Here is a 19,417-nt window from a genome sequence, read left to right as displayed (position 1 = left end):
AAAGCCAACTTTTCATTCTTGTACAAGAGCCCTGTTTCAGGCAGCCTTCTGTATTACATGTAGAGTACTCCTGAAAAAGTGGTAATGGTATTGGAACAGGAGGAGACGTTATCATTTATTGAACACTTATTTTGTGCCAAGAACTGTTCCAAGTAATATGTATATAGCATGTCATTTAATCATTGCAACAACCCTTTGAGCCTAGGTACGATTATTACGCCCATTTTACTAATTGACATTTGGGAATGTAGTAAGTGATAGAGCCAGGATTCAAACTCAGGCAGCCACAGTTCAGTCTGCTTGGGGCACTCCTATAGCAAAACTCAGTAAAATGTAAGTCTACCAATAGACCTGCATGTAACAAAGGGCGTCTACTCTGGTGACCTATTTCTAGCAGTTTTGTACACAGTTGATCACGGCAGTGGCCAGCGTAAGTCCAGTGAACATCAAAATGAGGCCAAAAGCATGCTAGTTGGGGCATGCTTGGTGATTGCCATTAATTGAAGTGGAGATCCTAGCTTTTATCCACTTGTTTTCATTTTCTTCTTTCCACTCGTTTTTATGAAGTGCGTGAAAATATTTACATAGTTTCAGAGATACTCCCAAACAGCGGCACACTGCTAAAACTGACGTGGCTGGCAGGTCAGCACCTTTATGTGCTAAATTTAAAATGTTTCTGAGGTAGATGTACAAAATGATGTGAAAAGCTGTTTGTGGTAAGAGAAATGTTCATGATTATGGATTGAAATAGTAACTACATTGAATCCTTAGTCTTTAGCCAAGTATTTCCATGCCCTTCTTTGGGTAATTTTACTTACCTAATGTTTTTTCATACTCCTGTTCCATACTTAACCTATTTCAGCCAGGTTGTAGATTCTCACTTCGCCAGGACCCTGATTATTCTTGCTGTTACACTATCCCCTCTTGAGATTCTCCATGCTGACATCATATCAAGAAATGGAAAGGCCCCTTGACTCCCTTCATCCAGAAGGCCTTCTCTAGCATGTCCATTGCTCTTCATCTCCTGAATCATATGCCTTGAATCGTTGGGTAGTGTCTGTGCCACTTGATTGAATGCACTTGGAATCATTCTCCAGTGATTCATTTTAATCTATGTGATCCCTCATTTATGAAATTATATAGAAAGTTCTTTGGGCAAAACTTTGTTTTGCATCCTTCAGAAGGCCTCGTAGTACCAGGTACTGCTTACGGTAGCTATCCAACACACTTCGGGTGAATGCAGTAATGCCCCATAACTCCAGAAAATAATCAGTGGTGAAAGAAAAGATTATTGGAATACCTTCCCTCCATCACACACAATTTGTGCTTTTTTTAGGTTTTTTAAATATTTTTTTTTTGCTTTTTTTTTTTTTCAACGTTTATTTATTTTTGGGACAGAGAGAGACAGAGCATGAATGGGGGAGGGGCAGAGAGAGAGGGAGACACAGAATCGGAAACAGGCTCCAGGCTCTGAGCCATCAGCCCAGAGCCCGACGCGGGGCTCGAACTCATGGACCCGGGGCTCAAACTCACGGACCGCGAGATCGTGACCTGGCTGAAGTCGGACGCTTAACCGACTGCGCCACCCAGGCGCCCCTTAAATATTTTTTTAAGTTTATTTGAGACTGAGCATGAGCGGGAGGAGGGCAGAAAAAGAGAGGGAAACAGACTAGGAAGCAGGCTCCAGGCTCTGAGCTGCCAGCACAGAGCCTGATGTGGGGCTTTGAACTCATGAGCTGTGAGATCATGACCTGAAACCAAGTCAGACACTCAACCAACTGAGCCACCCGGGTGCCCCTTGAGTTGTTTTAATTTAATTCTTTTAGTCATTTATCTCCTATTCCAGATTGACTGTATCTTACTTAGAAAGTTGAAGTTTTGTACAATGTAATAGTTCCTTATTGTTGTTTTCTACTAAATCCAAGCATACTATTCAGTGCTGATGAAAGCAGGGGAAGCGTTGGGCACAGGCTCTGCTGGTAGGCGTGCACATGGGTGCAGCTTTTTTGGGGTTCACTTAACCCTGTGAATCAAGAGCCTCGACAAGTTAAATCCCAGTGATTATACCAAACATCTGTCTTAAAGAAATAATCAGAAATAACAGGCAAGTCCCTGTTTTAATGATTTATAGTAGCAGGACCTTTAAAAGCAACCCGAGTCGCCCAATAGGAAAGTGGTTCAGTAAATTGCAGAACATCTATACAACAAGCCCTAAAAGATGATTATGGAGGAATATTTAATGGCATAGGGAATTGTTTAGAATATAATTTTTAAAGTTTATTTTACTTATTTATTTTGAGAGAGAATGAAAGAGCGGGAGAGGAGCAGAGAGAGGGAGAGAATCCCAAGCAGGCTCCACGCTGTCAGCACAGAGCCCGATGTGGAGATCGAACTCACACTGGGAGACCAAAGCCTGAGCCGAAATCAAGAGTTGGACACTTAACCAACTGAGCCACCCAGGCGCCCCTAGAATATAATTTTTAAAAGCTGTTTCCCAAACTACATACACTGTGGTCACAATTTGTGTTAAATGCAGGGGTACATATCCACCACAAGTAAAACAAAATGTACCAAATATGTAAAAAGTAATTACCTCTGGACAGTGGAACGACAGGTGACTTTTATGACATTATTTAAACTTCATGTCTTCCAAATACTCTACAAGAGGGTATATTAGTATAATCAGGAAAAAAAAATGCTCTTTTTTAAAGCAAAAGGCTATATCAGTATAGGTGTGCGATCATCCGCCTGACTTGTATTTAATAAGTACTTTCCTTAACAGTTTCACATCCATTGTCAGAATAATTTTTTTTTATATTTCTAGTAGATATTTTGAGTTTTTCTGAGTCCTAGGCCTGTATTTGTGTACTGGCATGCTTTGTTTTCAGAGCTGTCTAAAAGCTGCCTGCAGTATACCAGGTGACCCACAAGGTCTAGACTTAGATGCATTCGGTACAGCATTTGATTTATTCCTTTCAGAAGTGTTCAGAAAATAAAGCCTGAATTGTTAGGATTTAAACGGAATCCTGCTACTGTTCTTGGCTTTCAATATGGCACACCTCCCTTTATAATCTGCCCTCGGTGAGATTACGGGAACATTTGTTGCCACCAGCCCTGATAGCCTCAGATTTATATTGTCAGGTTCTCCAAGTTGTGATTACGTGTGCAGAAGGCAGTCTTTGTGAACTTTTCGAAGTGTGGACGTGGTAGCTTGTAATACCATCTTGGAAGCCTATTGGGCAAAGTTCTTTGGACAAAGTTCATCCCTTTCTTGTTGCTCTGCTGTGGAAGAGCTTGGCTAGTCACCCTTTCAAGGTAAGTTTTACCCAAGTTTTGTAAAATCCTTCCTGGGAGAGAAATACCAGCAGAGCTTTGTGCTGCCTCTGAGCTGACTGTAATGTGCTCTCCCTGAAGTCAGCACTCTCCTTCCCATTCCAGTTCCTTCCCAACTCCTTCAAATGCCTGCACTGGTGTCCACGTTAGTGCAGTGTCGTAATCACAGTGCCTTACTGTCTTTGCTCTATTGGTGAGCCTTTCTGGACCTTTCTGAGAACAGAGCTTTTTCTTTAATCTTTAATTTGTGCCTTTCTTAATGGAGTTTATAGTGACTCTTCCTTGGGTTATCAGCTTCCAGTGCAGAAGGTCATTCCTCCTAAACTTCTCTTTGACATATTTATCATTTTCCAGAGGTAAATGCTGTACCCGATTAGATAACTACTCAGTGATAGAGCTCAGATTGGAATTCAAGTCGTTGGATTCCCAAACCTGGGTACTTGTAAGACGTGGCTGGAAAGGGCAAGTGCTATCATCTGAGAGTACCCACAGGATTCTCCGCTTTTCAGCTGTGGTTCTGTATTTTGAGTTTTGTCAGTACCTCCTTTTTGTGGGGAAATAGAAAGCATAATGGGGCGCAGTTTTCCACTGTGGTTCCTCCAACCCCCACCAATTCACTCTGACTGCTGTGAAGTGCTTTTGAGTCCAGGGGAGTAAACACAAAAAACTGTTCCTTGCAATTTTTCATAGTTGAACTTTGCCAGAGAACAGATAGAAAGATTTGATGAGCTTAGAAGCACATGTATAGAGGGACAGAGAAATAGATTTGTTGACAAATGGCCCCTAACGAATTATTTATTTTTCGTTGTAATTAAATATTCTCAAAATAAAACGTATATGTGTCAGTCTGCTGAAAATAATGTTTTTTTAGAAAATATTTATTAAAGGGGCGCCTGGGTGGCGCAGTCGGTTAAGCGTCCGACTTCGGCCAGGTCACGATCTCGCGGTCCGTGAGTTCGAGCCCCGCATCGGGCTCTGGGCTGATGGCTCAGAGCCTGGAGCCTGTTTCCGATTCTGTGTCTCCTTCTCTCTCTGCCCCTCCCCCGTTCATGCTCTGTCTCTCTCTGTCCCAAAAATAAATAAACCTTGAAAAAAAAAAAAAAAAGAAAATATTTATTATGTATATAAGTATTTTATGAAAGCAACTTTATTTTTCTAGTTATAGAAATGATATATTCATATTGTAAGAGTTACAGAATACAGAAGAGTGTAAAACACAAACTAGTAGAAGTCACCTAAAGTTCTAGCACCTATTTTTTAAAAATTTTTTTAATGTTTATTTATTTTTTGAGAGAGAGAGAGAGACAGAGCATGAGTGGGGGAGGGGCAGAGAAAGAGGGAGACACCGAATCTGAAGCAGACTCCAGGCTCTGAGCTGTCAGCACAGAGCCCAACACGGGGCTCGAACCCACAAACCACGAGATCATGACCTTAGCAGAAGTCAGATGTTTAACCGACTGAGCCACCCAGGTGCCCCGGTTCTAGCACCTGTTGATAACCACTAATAAGATTTAGTAACCAGATTCTCTTTTTTATTAATATATACACACAGTTCACTTACAAGCTCACACAGTTTTTATACATGCAAAATCGTACCATTCCTGTGTTGTGTGACCTGCCTTTTTTCCTCTGCGGTATCTTTCCACCACAGTAAATAGAAATCTGCATCACCTCACTTAATGTCTTCAGTTTTTTGGATATGCCATAATTTCTTTGACTTCCTTATTACAGACGTTTAGATTGTTTCTAAATTTGGCCACCACTTTCATTTGGGGTATTTTTACCCAAATTATGTTTACAATTTGAACAGTTTACCAATTTTCATCTTTAGAAGTGGAGTTTCTGGGTCAAATAGTAATATATTTTAATTTTTTATACACATTTCCAAGCTGCCATAAACATTTTCAAAAATTTTAATAGCATGGTATCGTGAACTTTCGTATTAGCTTTTTCTTTTTGTCTTTCGCTATTGCAGTTGGTTGTGGTTTCTCACAGTACTAAAATCTGAACTTTCCAAATGAAACAGTTGTGGTTTTTAGAACAGTTGATTCAGCAGCTGTAAACTCCATGATTATGTTTTATCTGGTTTTTTTTTTTTTCTTTAAGCCAGTGACAATATCTTAGGTAGAAGAGAATGAGTTTTACTGTTAAATGTACAATGAGAAATTTTCTGATTGCTGGAGTTTGTTTTCTGGGATGAAAAGGCTGCTGAGATTTCTCTTTCTCCTAGAGCTGTAAAATTCAGGGTGTACTACATTTCATCTGAGAATCCCACAATGTCTAGGCCTGTGGGCAGCAAGCTTCCCAGTTGAGGTATCAGACACCTCATGATTATTTCTTCCATTGCAGCCATTCAGGTAGGTGGCAAAGGCTCTGCTAATTTGGGGAGGCCCCCTTTCCCTCATCCTCTCACTCTCCATCAGGCTGTGTCCTCCTTAGCCTTCCAGTATCACGTAGCTGCTCACCTGATTTAGGAATCCATTTTATCTTCTCTTATCTCTCTAATACCAATCTCTGTTTACCTCATGTCGCAGTTACTTAGTTCTGAAGGGAAGTGCCTGTGATATTTCATACTTGTGACTTCTGTACAAACTCACTGTACTATCTGCCTTAGTAAAAGCCTTTGTTCAACATAAAGCCTAAGTATTAAATGGCCCAAGTGTTGATAACTGTATTAGGAAAACCTATAGTTCTCTTGTGTCTTTCTCCTTTCACTCAGGACGCCTCACTTCTAACACTTCTGGTCACCAGATGTATGTGTGTGGGGCGGGTGGTCCAACACCAATCTGTGGCACCGGCTGGGTGTACAGTTTAACTCAATTCTGACTTTGCCTACCTGGAGGTAATGTCAGATCCCACAGGTTAAGAGCTCAGCCCCACAGAACTGCCCCCCACTCTAGATACTAATCACAAGTAGTAGATCCCCAGGTTACCCACAACTTTTGTCCAACTTGGCTAACAAATCAGACGTCCCCATGACCGCTTTCCCCTTAGATTCAGTGATTTGCTAGAACAGTTCACGGAACTCAGGGAAACACTTAAGTTTGCCAGTTTATTAAAGGTTATGAAAAAAGGATACAGATGAAGGGGAGATACATAGGGTGAGGTCTGGGAGGGTCCCAAATGCAGGAGCTTCTTCCTGGTGGATTTGGGGTGTGCACCCCCCTGGAAAGCTTTCAAACCCCATACTACTAGGATTTTGTGGAGGCTTCCTCCGTTGGCATGATCAATAAACTCCATTTCCAGCCCCTTTCCCCTCTCTAAAGAAGTGAGTGGTGGGCTGAAAATTCCAAACTTAGAAGCATGGCTTGGTCTTTTTGGGGACCAGCCCCCATCCAGGAGCCCACCTAGAATCACCTCATTAGAACAAAAGATGCTTGTAGGGCTCTTATCACTTAGGAATTTACAGGGGTTTTGGGAGCCCTGTGCCAGGGACTGGGGAAGAAGACCAAATAGATATTTATTATAAATCACAAGATCACAATCACTTAATATTACTTTTTTTCCAAGACCATTTGTGTTTCTTTGCTGATATTTTTGTTTTTAACTCTACTGTGGGGAAGAAATAGATCTTGGTCTAAACTACTGGTTTATTAGAACAGAACCTCTTTGTACTTTTTAAAATTAGTTTGGCAGTTCCTTTACTAATTTTTATATTACTAAAGCTAATTATGTTACTAGTTAGTTTAAGAGTATCTCAGCTGTTAAACTTGTCATTTGGTCTGCTTGTGTTGGCTTATTTTTACCCTGTTTAATATTAGTTTGTTTTTTTTTATTTAACCCCACTTCCCCCCTATTTTCTTTTTTAATTGTGGCAAATATACTTAGTGGAATCCAGCTTGTTAGTTTCTTGTAAAGGTAAAGTTCACATTGAATCTAAGGTGTGCTAAGTACTTTAAATGAGTTAGCTTTCATTTTCATAACAGTCCATCGAAGAGTGCTTTATGATCAGTAGTTGGGGCTTCAAGAAGGCTTTCCCCCAAGAAATGAATAAGCTTTTTAAAAATAACACTCTAAATCAGAGTCACCTAGCATCAAGGAGACAATGTAACTTGGTTACATATTTCTCTAAACTTGGCTGTAACTTTGTTGTCCATAGTTATAAGACTCCTGGAAAAAGAATCTATCAAGAAGAGAGATCTCACAGCCCTGGATACATAAACAATGGCGAGGCACTTTGAGCACATTCAAGCATTTCTCAGGAGAGAAGGAGCTTCAGCTACTTCCCTCATCAGAGAAAAAAGATGGAACTACACAGGGCCCAAGGTTTTGTGAGAGCAGTGGTCCTACCCCAGATATATATCAGTACCAAAGCCAAGGTCCCTCCTACCAGGCCACACAGCCATTGCCATTGAGTCACCATGTTCTGTAAGAGCAAATATTTTACGGTAGTTGCTAATTAGTTATTTATAGTGCCATATATATTAGTTTGCTGACTTACTCATTCTTAGACTTGAAACAGAACGGTAGCCAAGAAAATAGTTCATTAAACCTCAGATCAGCTATGCTTCCTTAATTCGGGGCCCTCGTACACTTCTAGCCTTGTCTCTTATTTCTTGACTTTAGAAAATGTCTTTGTTCACATGCTTCTCCTGAATCTGTTAGGTGCACCATTTTTAACCATGCAATCCAAGCATTTAGAGTGGTGTGGTGGTCCTGATGTTTCATTACCAGACTTGGGGCACCACACACAGTGACAGTCCACTTGGCATTTCTAAGCTATGCACTCATAAGAAATCAGTGTTCTGAGTGGGAATGAGGCTGTCTGTTTAGCCAGAGTAACCTTGGAAGCTCCCTTTACTATTTACTTTAACATTTACAGTGTACATTTGACATAGTTCTGACTGGTACAACTCTGAATTATTCATTATCTATAGCAAGATTTTAATTCAGGACTATCTTCTGTAGCAACTAGCAAACCTTTAGGTTACCACTCTCTGAAACTTGTGAATATGTATTATTATGACACAAATTAAAGTTACCATAGATTTTTAGATCAGGCAAAAACATGCTGAGAATAACAAAGTATAATCCCTAGAAAAATGAAACGTTCTGGCGAAAAGACCAGAGTTATCCATGCTAGTACTTTCTTTGATTCATGTATTAGACACTATCATTGTTGTTTTGACAATTTGAACATATTCCAGATAGCATAATTTTTAAAATATTTTGTAAGTCCTTCTTTGAGGAATGTAAAAGAACAGCACAGTATCCATTCTTTATTGCAATGAAATCCTGACCTTGCCGAGGTAAGGGGAGAACAACTTTAGGAGGAGAAAACACGCCTCTTATCTTTCAGGGGAGGAGGGCTCTTTTAAATTGATTCCATCACCCTGATACTCAGAACCTTTTTGTTTTAAAAACAAAACAGAAAATATGTCTGGTCAGAGTAGACTGGGAAACTTGTAGATGGGACACGGAAGGGGAAAGTCAGAGAGGTCCCTTGTACTCACCAACCATTCCTACCTAGAAATTCACTTTCCAGAGCTCTTCTGTGCATGAATCTCAGAGGATCTTTATATTTCATTTCGATAATTAGGTACTTTTATTTTATTAGGTGACAAATATAGTTTCTAGGTGAAGAAAATGAAGGATAAATGGTAATATTCACCTTGCTGACTTTCACAAGGTGAGCATAGCAAGTCTGTAAACTAGTGTGATGGTTAAGAGTATATTCTTATTGGGGCGCCTGGGTGGCTCGGTCGGTAGGCGTCCGACTCCAGCTCCGGTCATGATCTGGCAGTTCGTGAGTTTAAGCCCTGCATGGGGCTCTGTGCTGACAGCTCACAGCCTGGAGCCTGCTTCAGATTCTGTCTCTCCCTCGCTCTCTGCCCCAGCCCTGCTCACACTCTGTCTCTGTCTCTCAAAAATAAACAAACATTAAAAAAAATTTTTTTAAGAAGTACATTCTTATAAACCTATAATCCTATGTAATATAAATCTGTAGCATATTGTCAGGATATTGAAAGTGATATATGGAAATATATCTATACGTAATGTATTTTAGCACTAATTTACTATAAAATAATAGTAACTAGCACTTATATTATGCTTTTTCTATATGAAACACTAAGTGCTTTGCACATACATATACACAATTGCAGAATCCAAAAACACTCTGAAAACCAAGAGCATTTTTCATAAATTCGCCTGAATTCATTTGGTGCTAAGACATGACCTGAATTTATTTGAGGTTATTTATAGTCTTTATTTATCCTATTTAATTTGAACATTCATTTATTTCCTGCAGAAATATTAATGTGCTTGATTGTGAAGTGCTGCCCCGGAGCCTGCTAGTTCTGCATGGTTTTGTGGGGGGGTTTGGGCCTCAGTATTTACCATTTTGCCTTTCTAAAATTAAAAAATAATCTGAATTTCAAAATATATTTGGCTGGAAAATATTAACATGAAGGACTTGGCGTGTGTTACTCTTTTGCTCCTCACAACAGTGTTGTCAGATAGGTACTGTTCTTTTCCCTGTTTTCCAGAATGAGGAAACTGAGGTAAGAGACATGAAGTACAGGGACAAGGTCATAGGGCGAGTAGGGGTGGAGCTGGGATGCCAGCCCCAGTGATCCTGAATCTGCTCTCAGAACTGTGCTCTCCTGCCTCCCTTTGTAAGGTGACTTCCTTGGGATGTTGATGCAAGTTAGGGATTTAATCCTATTTCCCTGTGCCCTACATCTGCGCTTGGTTTTCTAATTATTAATTTCTAGACTTTTTAATCGGGAGACAGTACAAGTGTAAAAGGTTATAGAAACTTGCATTCTTCTTGCATTGCCTGTCCCCATGTCTGGCCTAACCAACAATCTATATATAGTTTTCAAAAATTGCTACTTTAATCACATATCAACATATTATCAAAATCACAACATCACAGTACCAACATAATCACAGATTACATCCTCATCTGCTTCCCTGTTTTCTGAATTTAAACTGAAATGTTTTACATACTTGTATGTTTTTTGCACATCTTTGTAGGATAAGTGATCATATATTTATTTATTTAACTAGAATGTGCCCTTACAGCCCACTTGAATAACCACTATACCACAGCAGAGCTAGAAATTAACCAGTTGAATTGAAGAATTACAGTGATGATATAATAAACTAGTGAAAAAGCAGGACAAATGATAAATTCCTTTCCTAAATGGTGATTTCCACTTGTTGCTTCAGATCCTGTGCTGGTTTCTGTGATACATTTTTCAAGACGGAAGGCTTATCGTGCCCATTTTCATTTTTGTTATGCTTCATCCTCTGAGAATGTCCCTTTATTTGCTGCATATTTACACACACAAAATTCACCTGATTTTGTGAGTTTGAATATGAATATTGCAGGTGTGTACAATATAATAGCTTCAGAATTACTGAACGATGAAGCTGGTGTACTTTTTGAAAAATTTCTATAGGTTCTCTTATTTCCAAAGTCATCTTACAGCTTTAAGACACAGAAGTACCTATTATATTTGTAATCTTCTCATTCTTTCCTGTCCTTCTCCCTCACATGGAATATTCTGTGTACAGGAATATTGAATTTATAGAAAAAGGAGAGAGTACTATACTTTTAACTGAAGGCACATCTGTATTGAATTATAAATGATTTATTTTGTCTGTCTTCAAAGCAGCATCTTTTCCTTTATTTTTGGTTTGGGGAAGAACTGTATGGGTGGAGGGTTTTGAGAGAGGTATTTGGACTTTTCTGTGGTTATTTTAAGAAAAGTCACTAGTTTGTATCATATTTGGCCTGATTCTAAAAAGCATTCCACATATTTTCCAGCTCCACTGAAGTGGTCAAAACAAACGTTGAATGAGGCCAATGTTGTGTGCACTTAAAATACAAAGAGCCTAATCTTGCTTTTCAGTGGAAAAAAATCTGTTATTTTTTATGGGATATGAATCCTTGTTTCCTTTTGTTAGAAACTTTGAAATGATTTTAGCTTTGAAACAAATTTAATAGTCGTAGTCGATGTCTCTGCTTAGAGTCCTACCCCTTCTCAGGAGTATTTCCAGCCGTTTTCACTGTTAATCTCTGGGTTAAGCTGAAAGAATTCTAGGAAATCTCCCTTTCAGTTATCCTTTTGAAACCTTGTTTTTAATAGCACTTTTCTTTCTTGGCTTGCATGACATTTTATCTTTCTTTTCCTTTCTTTTTGCCGTTTGCAAAGACTCTTGGGAGGATTTGACAGATTTGGTGGAGCAAATGCGCGATGATACAGAAGGTGCGTGCCACACCAACATCTTTCAGCTTTTTTTTCCTTTCTTTTCTTTCTTTCTTTCTTTTTTTTTTTTTTTTTTTAATTTCTAACCACCTTTTGATTGTTTTCCATAAGCGAGACTGTCAGCTTTAGGTTTTATTTCCCATGGCAATAATTGGAGTAATAAAAATATTTGCTACATTTTCCATACAGGTACTTCATTTGTACAGGATTAGGGTTTTCAGAGTCTTGCACTTAAAATCTTTATCCTTGTGGTTCCAAGTAAAGCATATATGTTTATGCTGTTCCTTTAGGATATTTGTTAAATATCCTAATAATAAATGTTTTAAGGGGACTTTATTTCAAAATTACATCAAATTTTTCTAGACTGTTTTTTCATTTGTTGGGAAGAAGTAAACACATTTTTTTATCATTTGTGAAAAAATATATTTCTGTGAATTCCACAGTGGCCAAAAACAAACCAATCCCAGGAATCTGAAGTATCCAGTCTGGAATGTTGTTCTGATTTGTAGATTTCCATAACATGAAGCACTTTCATCTTGGCCCCGTATTAGCATTACTTTCCAGTGGAATTACTTTCAAAAGTAGCACATATGCTCCAATATATGAAGTTTCCCTAAACCAATCGTTTCTTCTGAAATCGGCACCAAACTTTAGGGAGCTCAAGGTAATTTATACATTTTATAATAAAAATAGAAAAATTGAAGTTTGGCTCCACTGCACTCTGTCATTTACATTCTCCCACTTTGCCTGGGCACTAAACGTCCCCCAGCTTCAGCACACACTCTCCTAGCACACACAGGAGACTGGCCCTGCGCGCAGACTGGCCTTTTCATTGCCTGTGCCTGAGTGCCTTGAGTGCCGTCAGCCTCCTCTCCTGCCTTGTACCTGCAGCATTCCACCCAGAGCACTTACTCCCCTTCTCCCTTACCTGCCCTGTGCCCCGCTGTGCTTGGGGCACCGCCCTCTAGCCCAGATGCGTGCTCCAGGAAGGAAGTGCTCCTTGACAGCTGTGGCCCACGTTCATTTCTCCATTCACTCAAGTTCTTCAGAACTTGGAGCTTAAGGCTTTTTACTTGTTCTCTCCTTTTTGTGTTTATCGTCCTAGTTCAAGTGTAATATCCTTGAATAGAGGTTGTCTTAAACTTCTTGGTGTCCATGTGAGATCTGGGGTGGTACTGTGCTCAGTCCATTTGGTCACACCAGACAAGACTAAGGCATTTTGTCTCTACTGATGCCCAGTAGTTTCTTCTTCACTTTACTTTGAATGAGTAAACTATTATGAGTTTCACCTCATTTCCCACAGTCAAACTATATCTTTATTCCATCTTTTAATATAACCAGTTACATATAATTCGAAGAAAAAGCAAATCAGTATTACCTGGTTGATTGACAGTTCATAGACAACGAAAAACAAAGAGGAGGGTGTTGATTCATTCAGTGAGTAGCGTTTACTATTATGTTAGTTGCTATTACTATTATTTACCAGGCACCACACAGGTATAAGGTTTCGATTCCTTTAATAGACTAGGTACTAAAAAAAAATGCTGCATAAAAGCCAAAAAATCTATGTCCTTCTTGAAGACTTCTTCCCTAGGACTCAACCTGACAAAATTCCATTTCTTTAATACAAAGTACTACTGAAAGAATCAAGCCTACTGTGAGAGTCAGCCTCCTCTTTTTCATCTTGTTTTTGTGGGAATTTTTGTGAATGATTGCCACAGGTGAAATCAGAAAGGGAAATGAGGTGAATTGTAACAATATAGCACATAAAAAGCCCAGAAGATGTGAACTGTCAATACTTTGATGATAGTAGTAAATTACCAGTCATGTAGTGTATGGTAATGTTGGTCAAGAACGTATTTACAGAAAAGTCTTTCTGGAATGGAGTTTTTTAAAAGAAATGACAATCAGAATGGTGGAAGGGAAGGGGCTTTACTCATTAACTTTTTTGAGTCATTCATCCCTGTCTTTTTTATTATCATTTTCTACTTCTCGTGCCTCATTTCAGTTATGTAAAATGCTAGAGTTTTACTATGTTATTACATAACAAGAGTTTTTATAAAAGTGCTTGTTACAAGAATAAACATGAGTTAAAGAGTATTGCCCACATGTAACAGAGTTAGCAACTCAGAGCCTGGGGTGGGTTCTGGTTTCAGATCTGAGAAAGCTGAGATGTATGTAGACTCAGATCTTTTCAGGAGACCTTTACCGCTGAACTGTTTCAATTCTGTCTCTTATCTGTTATTATGGATGTGTCATAACAGTTGACTTTTTAATAGATGAAGTGTTGACTCCAGCCTCCTGAAAATTTGCTTTTTAACATAACAAAGTCTAGGAGGTTGCAGATTAGAACTATTAGCTTTTGGGTTTTGTTTTGTTTTAAATTTTGTCAAGATTGAAGTTTCTTCTGGCAAACTGATTTCTTACAGTGATGGTTGTTGGTTTTACATTCAGTGTGTCTGTCACTCCTGTCTAACAGAATATGAAATGTCTTCTGAGGATGAAAATGTATCTTGCTTACAACACTGATCAATCATCTGGCATCCCATCTCATTATACACTATTAATTTGTGTCTAAAAGTTTGGAAACTCACGAGAAAATTATGAAGATTAAATGAAATAATAAAAGCGGATCATTTACTATCTTTAGTTTCTCAAATATTAAATTCCTTTCTGTACTCATTACCAGCCTCTTAAATGGATTCAGTGAATTTGCAGTTGTCCAGATTATTGCCCATCTTTCTGAGCATTGAAATAGTTGGGATGTTACTTGAATTAGGGAAATGATACACCTTTGTGACATACTTTTTGATCAAGATTGCTTACTGGTTCCTTGACATTTTCTTTTGGGTTAAGACTTAATGTCCGCCATCGTGAAAAATGGAAGGAACATATCTAAGAGATATTCTTAGCATGTAACACTGTGTCACATAGTCATTGAGTAAAGGTTTATTTTAAATAAAATTGTTGCACTTATACTTATGGAAAACCATAATAATTTTAATCACTAACAATGTTTTATTCTTAGCATGTCCCAAGCATTTCTAAATATTTAACACATACTAATTTGTTTAGTCTTCAAAACCCTAGTATTGTTTTATAGATGAGGAAAGTGAGGCCTACCCCGTGAAGAAAATTGCCAGGTGGAATACTGCTCAGCAATAAAAAGGAACAAGCTATTGATACACCCAACAACTTGGATGAATATAAGGAATTATGCTGAGTGGGGGAAAAAAATGCCAATTTAAAAAGTTACATACTGTGTGATTACGTTTATATAATATTCTTGAAATGGCAAAGGTATAGAAATGGAAAATAGTAGTTGCCAAGGGTTAGGAGAGGGTAGGGGGCTGGAGGAAAGTGAGTTTGGCTTTAAAAGGGCAAGATGAGGGATCCTTGTGTTGATGGCAACGTTGTGTGTGTTAACTGTAATTCAATATGAGTATTCTGGTTATGATAATGTACTCTAGTTTTTGCAAAGTGTTACATTTGGGGGAACTAGGTTAAGGGTACACACAACCACCACAATTTTTAGAACTGCATGTGAATCAACAATTATCTCAAAAAAAAGTGCAGAGAAAAAAGAGATAAACTTTCCCAGAATCGCACAGGGTAGAATTCAAGTAGAGTTCAAACTCCCACAGGCTCACTCCAAAGCTTGTGCCCTTGACCACTACACCAGAGTTCAAACGTATTTGACTTAAGACCCACTGTAAAAACATGTTTTCATCAAAACTCAGTACATACATTATTTATTTGTATGTACCTAGAACATGACCTCTAGAACATGTATCAATACATGACCTTACTATGGTGAGACATAGTAAATCAATTTTATACTCCACTAAGGAGTATGACCTTTAGTTTGAAAGCTGCTGTAGGTACTAAGCTCTAAGAAAGAGAGCTCTTCCTGAAATGGCTCTATTTTAGATTCTGTTTCCTGCATACAATTATTGTCATCCTCCAAAGGCTGGGCAACTAAACCTTCATCCTTCTGTTTCTGTATAAACCATCTCCTCTGGTGAAAGCATCTAATAATTGCCACTATTATCCCTATGCTAATGATTATCCAACCTCAAACTTTAATTTGTATTTACAGCTATGTGATGAAAAAATATGTTGAGAATACTTCACATAAGTGTCCTTTACCATATCTGAAACCAACCTGATTTTACCCCTTTCCTCCAAATAGTTACTCAGTTTTTTCATTTTCATTTCCAGTCTCACGGGGCAAAAACTTTGGCTGTTCGTGACTGTTCTGTTTCCTTAACTGGTACAGTCCTTCATGGCAGGCAGTTTTGGTCCTCTTCCCCCTGCCCCCCGCCCAAATTCACTGTGCATAATCCTCTCAGACTCATCATCTTCAAAGTTTTGATTACACCACCTCTCTGCTCAAAACCTAGAGTGGTTCTCATTACCTGTTTCATTACCTGTCTGCTTTTAGAGACCTCTGTCACCTGACTTTGTCACCTTTCTCACTCTGTCACCTCTGTCACCTTTCCCGTGCTTGCCAGCTCTCCCCATGCCATTCCGATTCTCTTTACCTCATTTCACACACCCATTCCCACCTTTTGGAATGCATTCTTCCGTGTTTTCTGTGATTTCACCTTGAGGGTCTTCCTCAAATCCTACAGTATTTGGTGGTGTCTCATTTGGAACACAGGTGTATAGTATTCCCGGCATTAACCTAAAGATCGAGATTATTCCAGGTTTTTGGTCAGGTCTGGAGTTTACCCTGTTTACAACCTGAACAATTAGCCTGATTCTGTTCTTAGATACTGGCAAAAGATACAAGACTCCTAGTGGGAGACAAAGGACTTTATTACTCATGACGCTGCAAACAGCCTGAACATCAGCATACTGGTGTCTTGCACAAGAGTCCCACCTAGTAGACACCATAAGGCTCAGCAAGATGCTCTGCATGTGGTGGGTGGGTGTTGCAGCTGAGGAACACTGACTTTGGAGAACCCATTGCTTTTATAGGAAGCAGTAAGAAAGCCTCACCTCTCATGACTATCAGCTGCATAAACAGCCCTGACAGATGACCCAGATAAAAGAGTGGTCAAGGTCTTGTTGCAGTCTTGAGACAACCCAGTAAAGATGTGTAATGGCACAAGAGGGCCAAGGAGGATTGTCTCTCCCAACATTTTACAGGTAAAATATAAAGAAATGAGAAATTTTCCCAGTATCAGGGAATGTGAGAAACGGAGATCTAACTCTTCTAGATCAGAGCTGTAGCTGTCCTAAGTCACAGTGGTGCCCTCAACATTTAAACTATTTCTATGGAATAAGCTGAGCAAAGCAAGGAACTTTTGGGTTTGTACTTATCTCCTAAATTTCTTATGTTGCCTCAAAACAGAGACGACTGACTGTTGTCCTAACTTATAAATGTTCCCGGAAATTTTCTAGGTATTCTTCTGTGGTGTTGAGTTCGGGAAGCTCCCAAAACAAAAATTGATTATATTATGATATGGGAGCCTAATGAAGAAGAAACCAGTGCATTTTCATAGGAAACTCTTGGAAAAGAGTGTGTGTAAATGGACATCTTTTAAACATTAAAGATAGTGGATGCCTAAAAGAAAAACACTTTTCCTTTACTGCTCACACTACTTCTGACACCAACTATGCGGGGGATTTTCCCACACCAACCAATTCGCTAGCATCAGTTCAATTCTGACACCATCTACCTGGAGTTAGTGCAGACTCCACGGGTTAGGAGGTTACTCCTACAAGGTGCCCCCTCATTTCAGATGCTAATTGCTAGGCCAGGTTGTCACCTCTGCTTCTGACCAACTAGGTCTAAATCAGAGGTTCTTGTGACCCCCTCATAAAGTTTGATAATTTGCCAGAATGGCTCAGGCCTCAGGAAGAGAGTTTACTTGCTAGATTATGGTGTATTACAAAAGAATACAACTCAGGGACAGCCAGGTGGAAGAGGTGCATAGGGCTAAGTGTGTGGGAAGGAGCTCAGAGGTTCCATACTCTCTCTGGGTGCTTCACCCTCCTAGCACCTCAGTGTGTCCACCAACCCAGTGGCTGTCTCATCCCTTTTGGTTAGGATTTTTATGCAAGTTTCATTATATAGGCCTGATTGATTAAATTATTCGTCATTGATGACTGAACTCAATCTTCAGCCCCTCTCCCCTCCCTGGAGTTGGGGGGTGGGGTACAGCTGAAACTTCCAACCCTTTAATCACATGGCTATTGCTCCTGGGTAACCAACCCCCATCCTTAGGGACTTTCCAAAAATGCTTCTTTTACCCTTAACTCTGGAGCTATTTCAGGAGCCAGGGACAAAAACCACATATAACAAAAGATGTTTCTATGGCTCTTATCACTTAGGAAATTTTAAGGGTTTTAGGAGCTCTTTGTTCAGGATATACATATAAAGTTCACAATGCCTTATCAAGAATGAGTGATGGTATATAAAAGAATGGTTTGGAAACATTAAATCACCAAATAAGATCATTCAGTTCAGTATTAATGCCAATCAGAAGGGGTTTTTGGTTATTTTCAGAGATGGGAAAACAGTATAGAGGTAGTCTTCTCATTGGAGGTTGGCAGTTAAACCTTGACCTGAAGCAAAAGAAAACAGAACCTCTTTTTTATTTTTAATTATGGAAGTTTTCAACTACATAGAGTAATGAAACCTAAAGTTGCCATCACCCAGCTTTAATAATTGTCAATATTTGCTGATCTTATTTCATCAATTTCCATATTTTTGTTCCTGGAGTACTTACAACCCCCAACTTAGGACTTTTTTACTTTATGGTGGTGTGAAAGGGATATTCATTCAGTAGAAACCATACTTCACGTTGTGAATTTTCACCTTTTCCCAAGCTTTCCCAGGATGGTGGGCAATAGCAGAGAAATGTGGCTCCCAGTCAAGCCACGCAGTCACAAGGGTAAACATCTGATACACTTAAAACCATCCTGTGCCATACAGCCATTCATTTTTCACTCTCAGTACAGTATTTAATAAATGACATGGGGTATTCAACACTTTGTGATAAAATAGGCTTTTGTTAGATGATTTTGCCCAACTCTAGGCTAATGTGACTGAGTATGTTTAAGATAGGCTAGGTCTGTTAAAGGTTAGGTGTTAATTTATATTTTCAATGGAAAATGCGTTGGTTGGGATGTAACCCCATCATATCTTGAAGAAGATCTGTATTTTTTTATTTTTATTTTTTAAATTTTTTTTTAACATTTATTTATTTTTGAGGGACAGAGACAGAGCATGAGCGGGGGAGGGGCAGAGAGCGAGGGAGACAGAATCCAAAGCAGGCTTCAGGCTCTGAGCTGTCAGCACAGAGCCCAGTGCAGGGCTCAAACCCGTTAACCATGAGATCATGACCCAAGCCAAAGTCAGATGCTCAACCGACTGAGCCACCCAGGTGCCCCAGAAGATCTGCATTTTAAAGAAAACTCCAAACAGTATTCCTTACCACTTGTAAGCACTTTGATATTAACAATAATTTCTTTTTTTTTTAATTTTTTTTAACGTTTATTTATTTTTGAGACAGAGAGAGACAGAGTATGAACAGGGGAGGGGCAGAGAGAGAGGGAGACACAGAATCTGAAATGGGCTCCAGGCTCTGAGCTGTCAGCACTGAGCCTGACGCGGGGCTCGAACTCACGGACCGTGAGATCATGACCTGAGCCGAAGTCGGACGCTTAACCGACTAAGCCACCCAGGTGCCCCAATAATTTCTTAATAGTACCTACTATTTATTCAGCTCATTTTCAAAGGTTGCTTGTCTTAAATATGTCTCTTTTTAATTGGTTTATTCAAATCAGGATCCATACATAATATACATTATTATATATCTTAAGTCTCTAGTTTTTTTTATTTTTTAATTTTT

The 19,417-nt window shown here is 39.1% G+C and overlaps 1 protein-coding gene across 8 annotated transcripts in view; it reads left to right on the top strand.

The window, feature by feature from the left end:
* Positions 1 to 19,417, top strand: part of RUFY3 (RUN and FYVE domain containing 3) — an 82,674-nt gene that overhangs the window by 22,638 nt on the left and 40,619 nt on the right. For 2 of the 8 annotated variants that reach the window (XM_043572523.1, XM_043572528.1), the window contains one exon: positions 11,499 to 11,552. The exons of the other annotated variants lie outside the window; for them this stretch is intronic. In XM_043572523.1, coding sequence (XP_043428458.1) covers positions 11,499 to 11,552 — 54 coding nt within the window. The remainder of the gene's footprint in view (positions 1 to 11,498; positions 11,553 to 19,417) is intronic. 8 annotated transcript variants of the gene reach the window in all.

This window comes from Prionailurus bengalensis, chromosome B1 (assembly GCF_016509475.1).
Source record: "Prionailurus bengalensis isolate Pbe53 chromosome B1, Fcat_Pben_1.1_paternal_pri, whole genome shotgun sequence".
Taxonomy (NCBI): Eukaryota; Metazoa; Chordata; class Mammalia; order Carnivora; family Felidae; genus Prionailurus; species Prionailurus bengalensis.
This window is presented reverse-complemented; position numbering and strand designations above follow the sequence as displayed.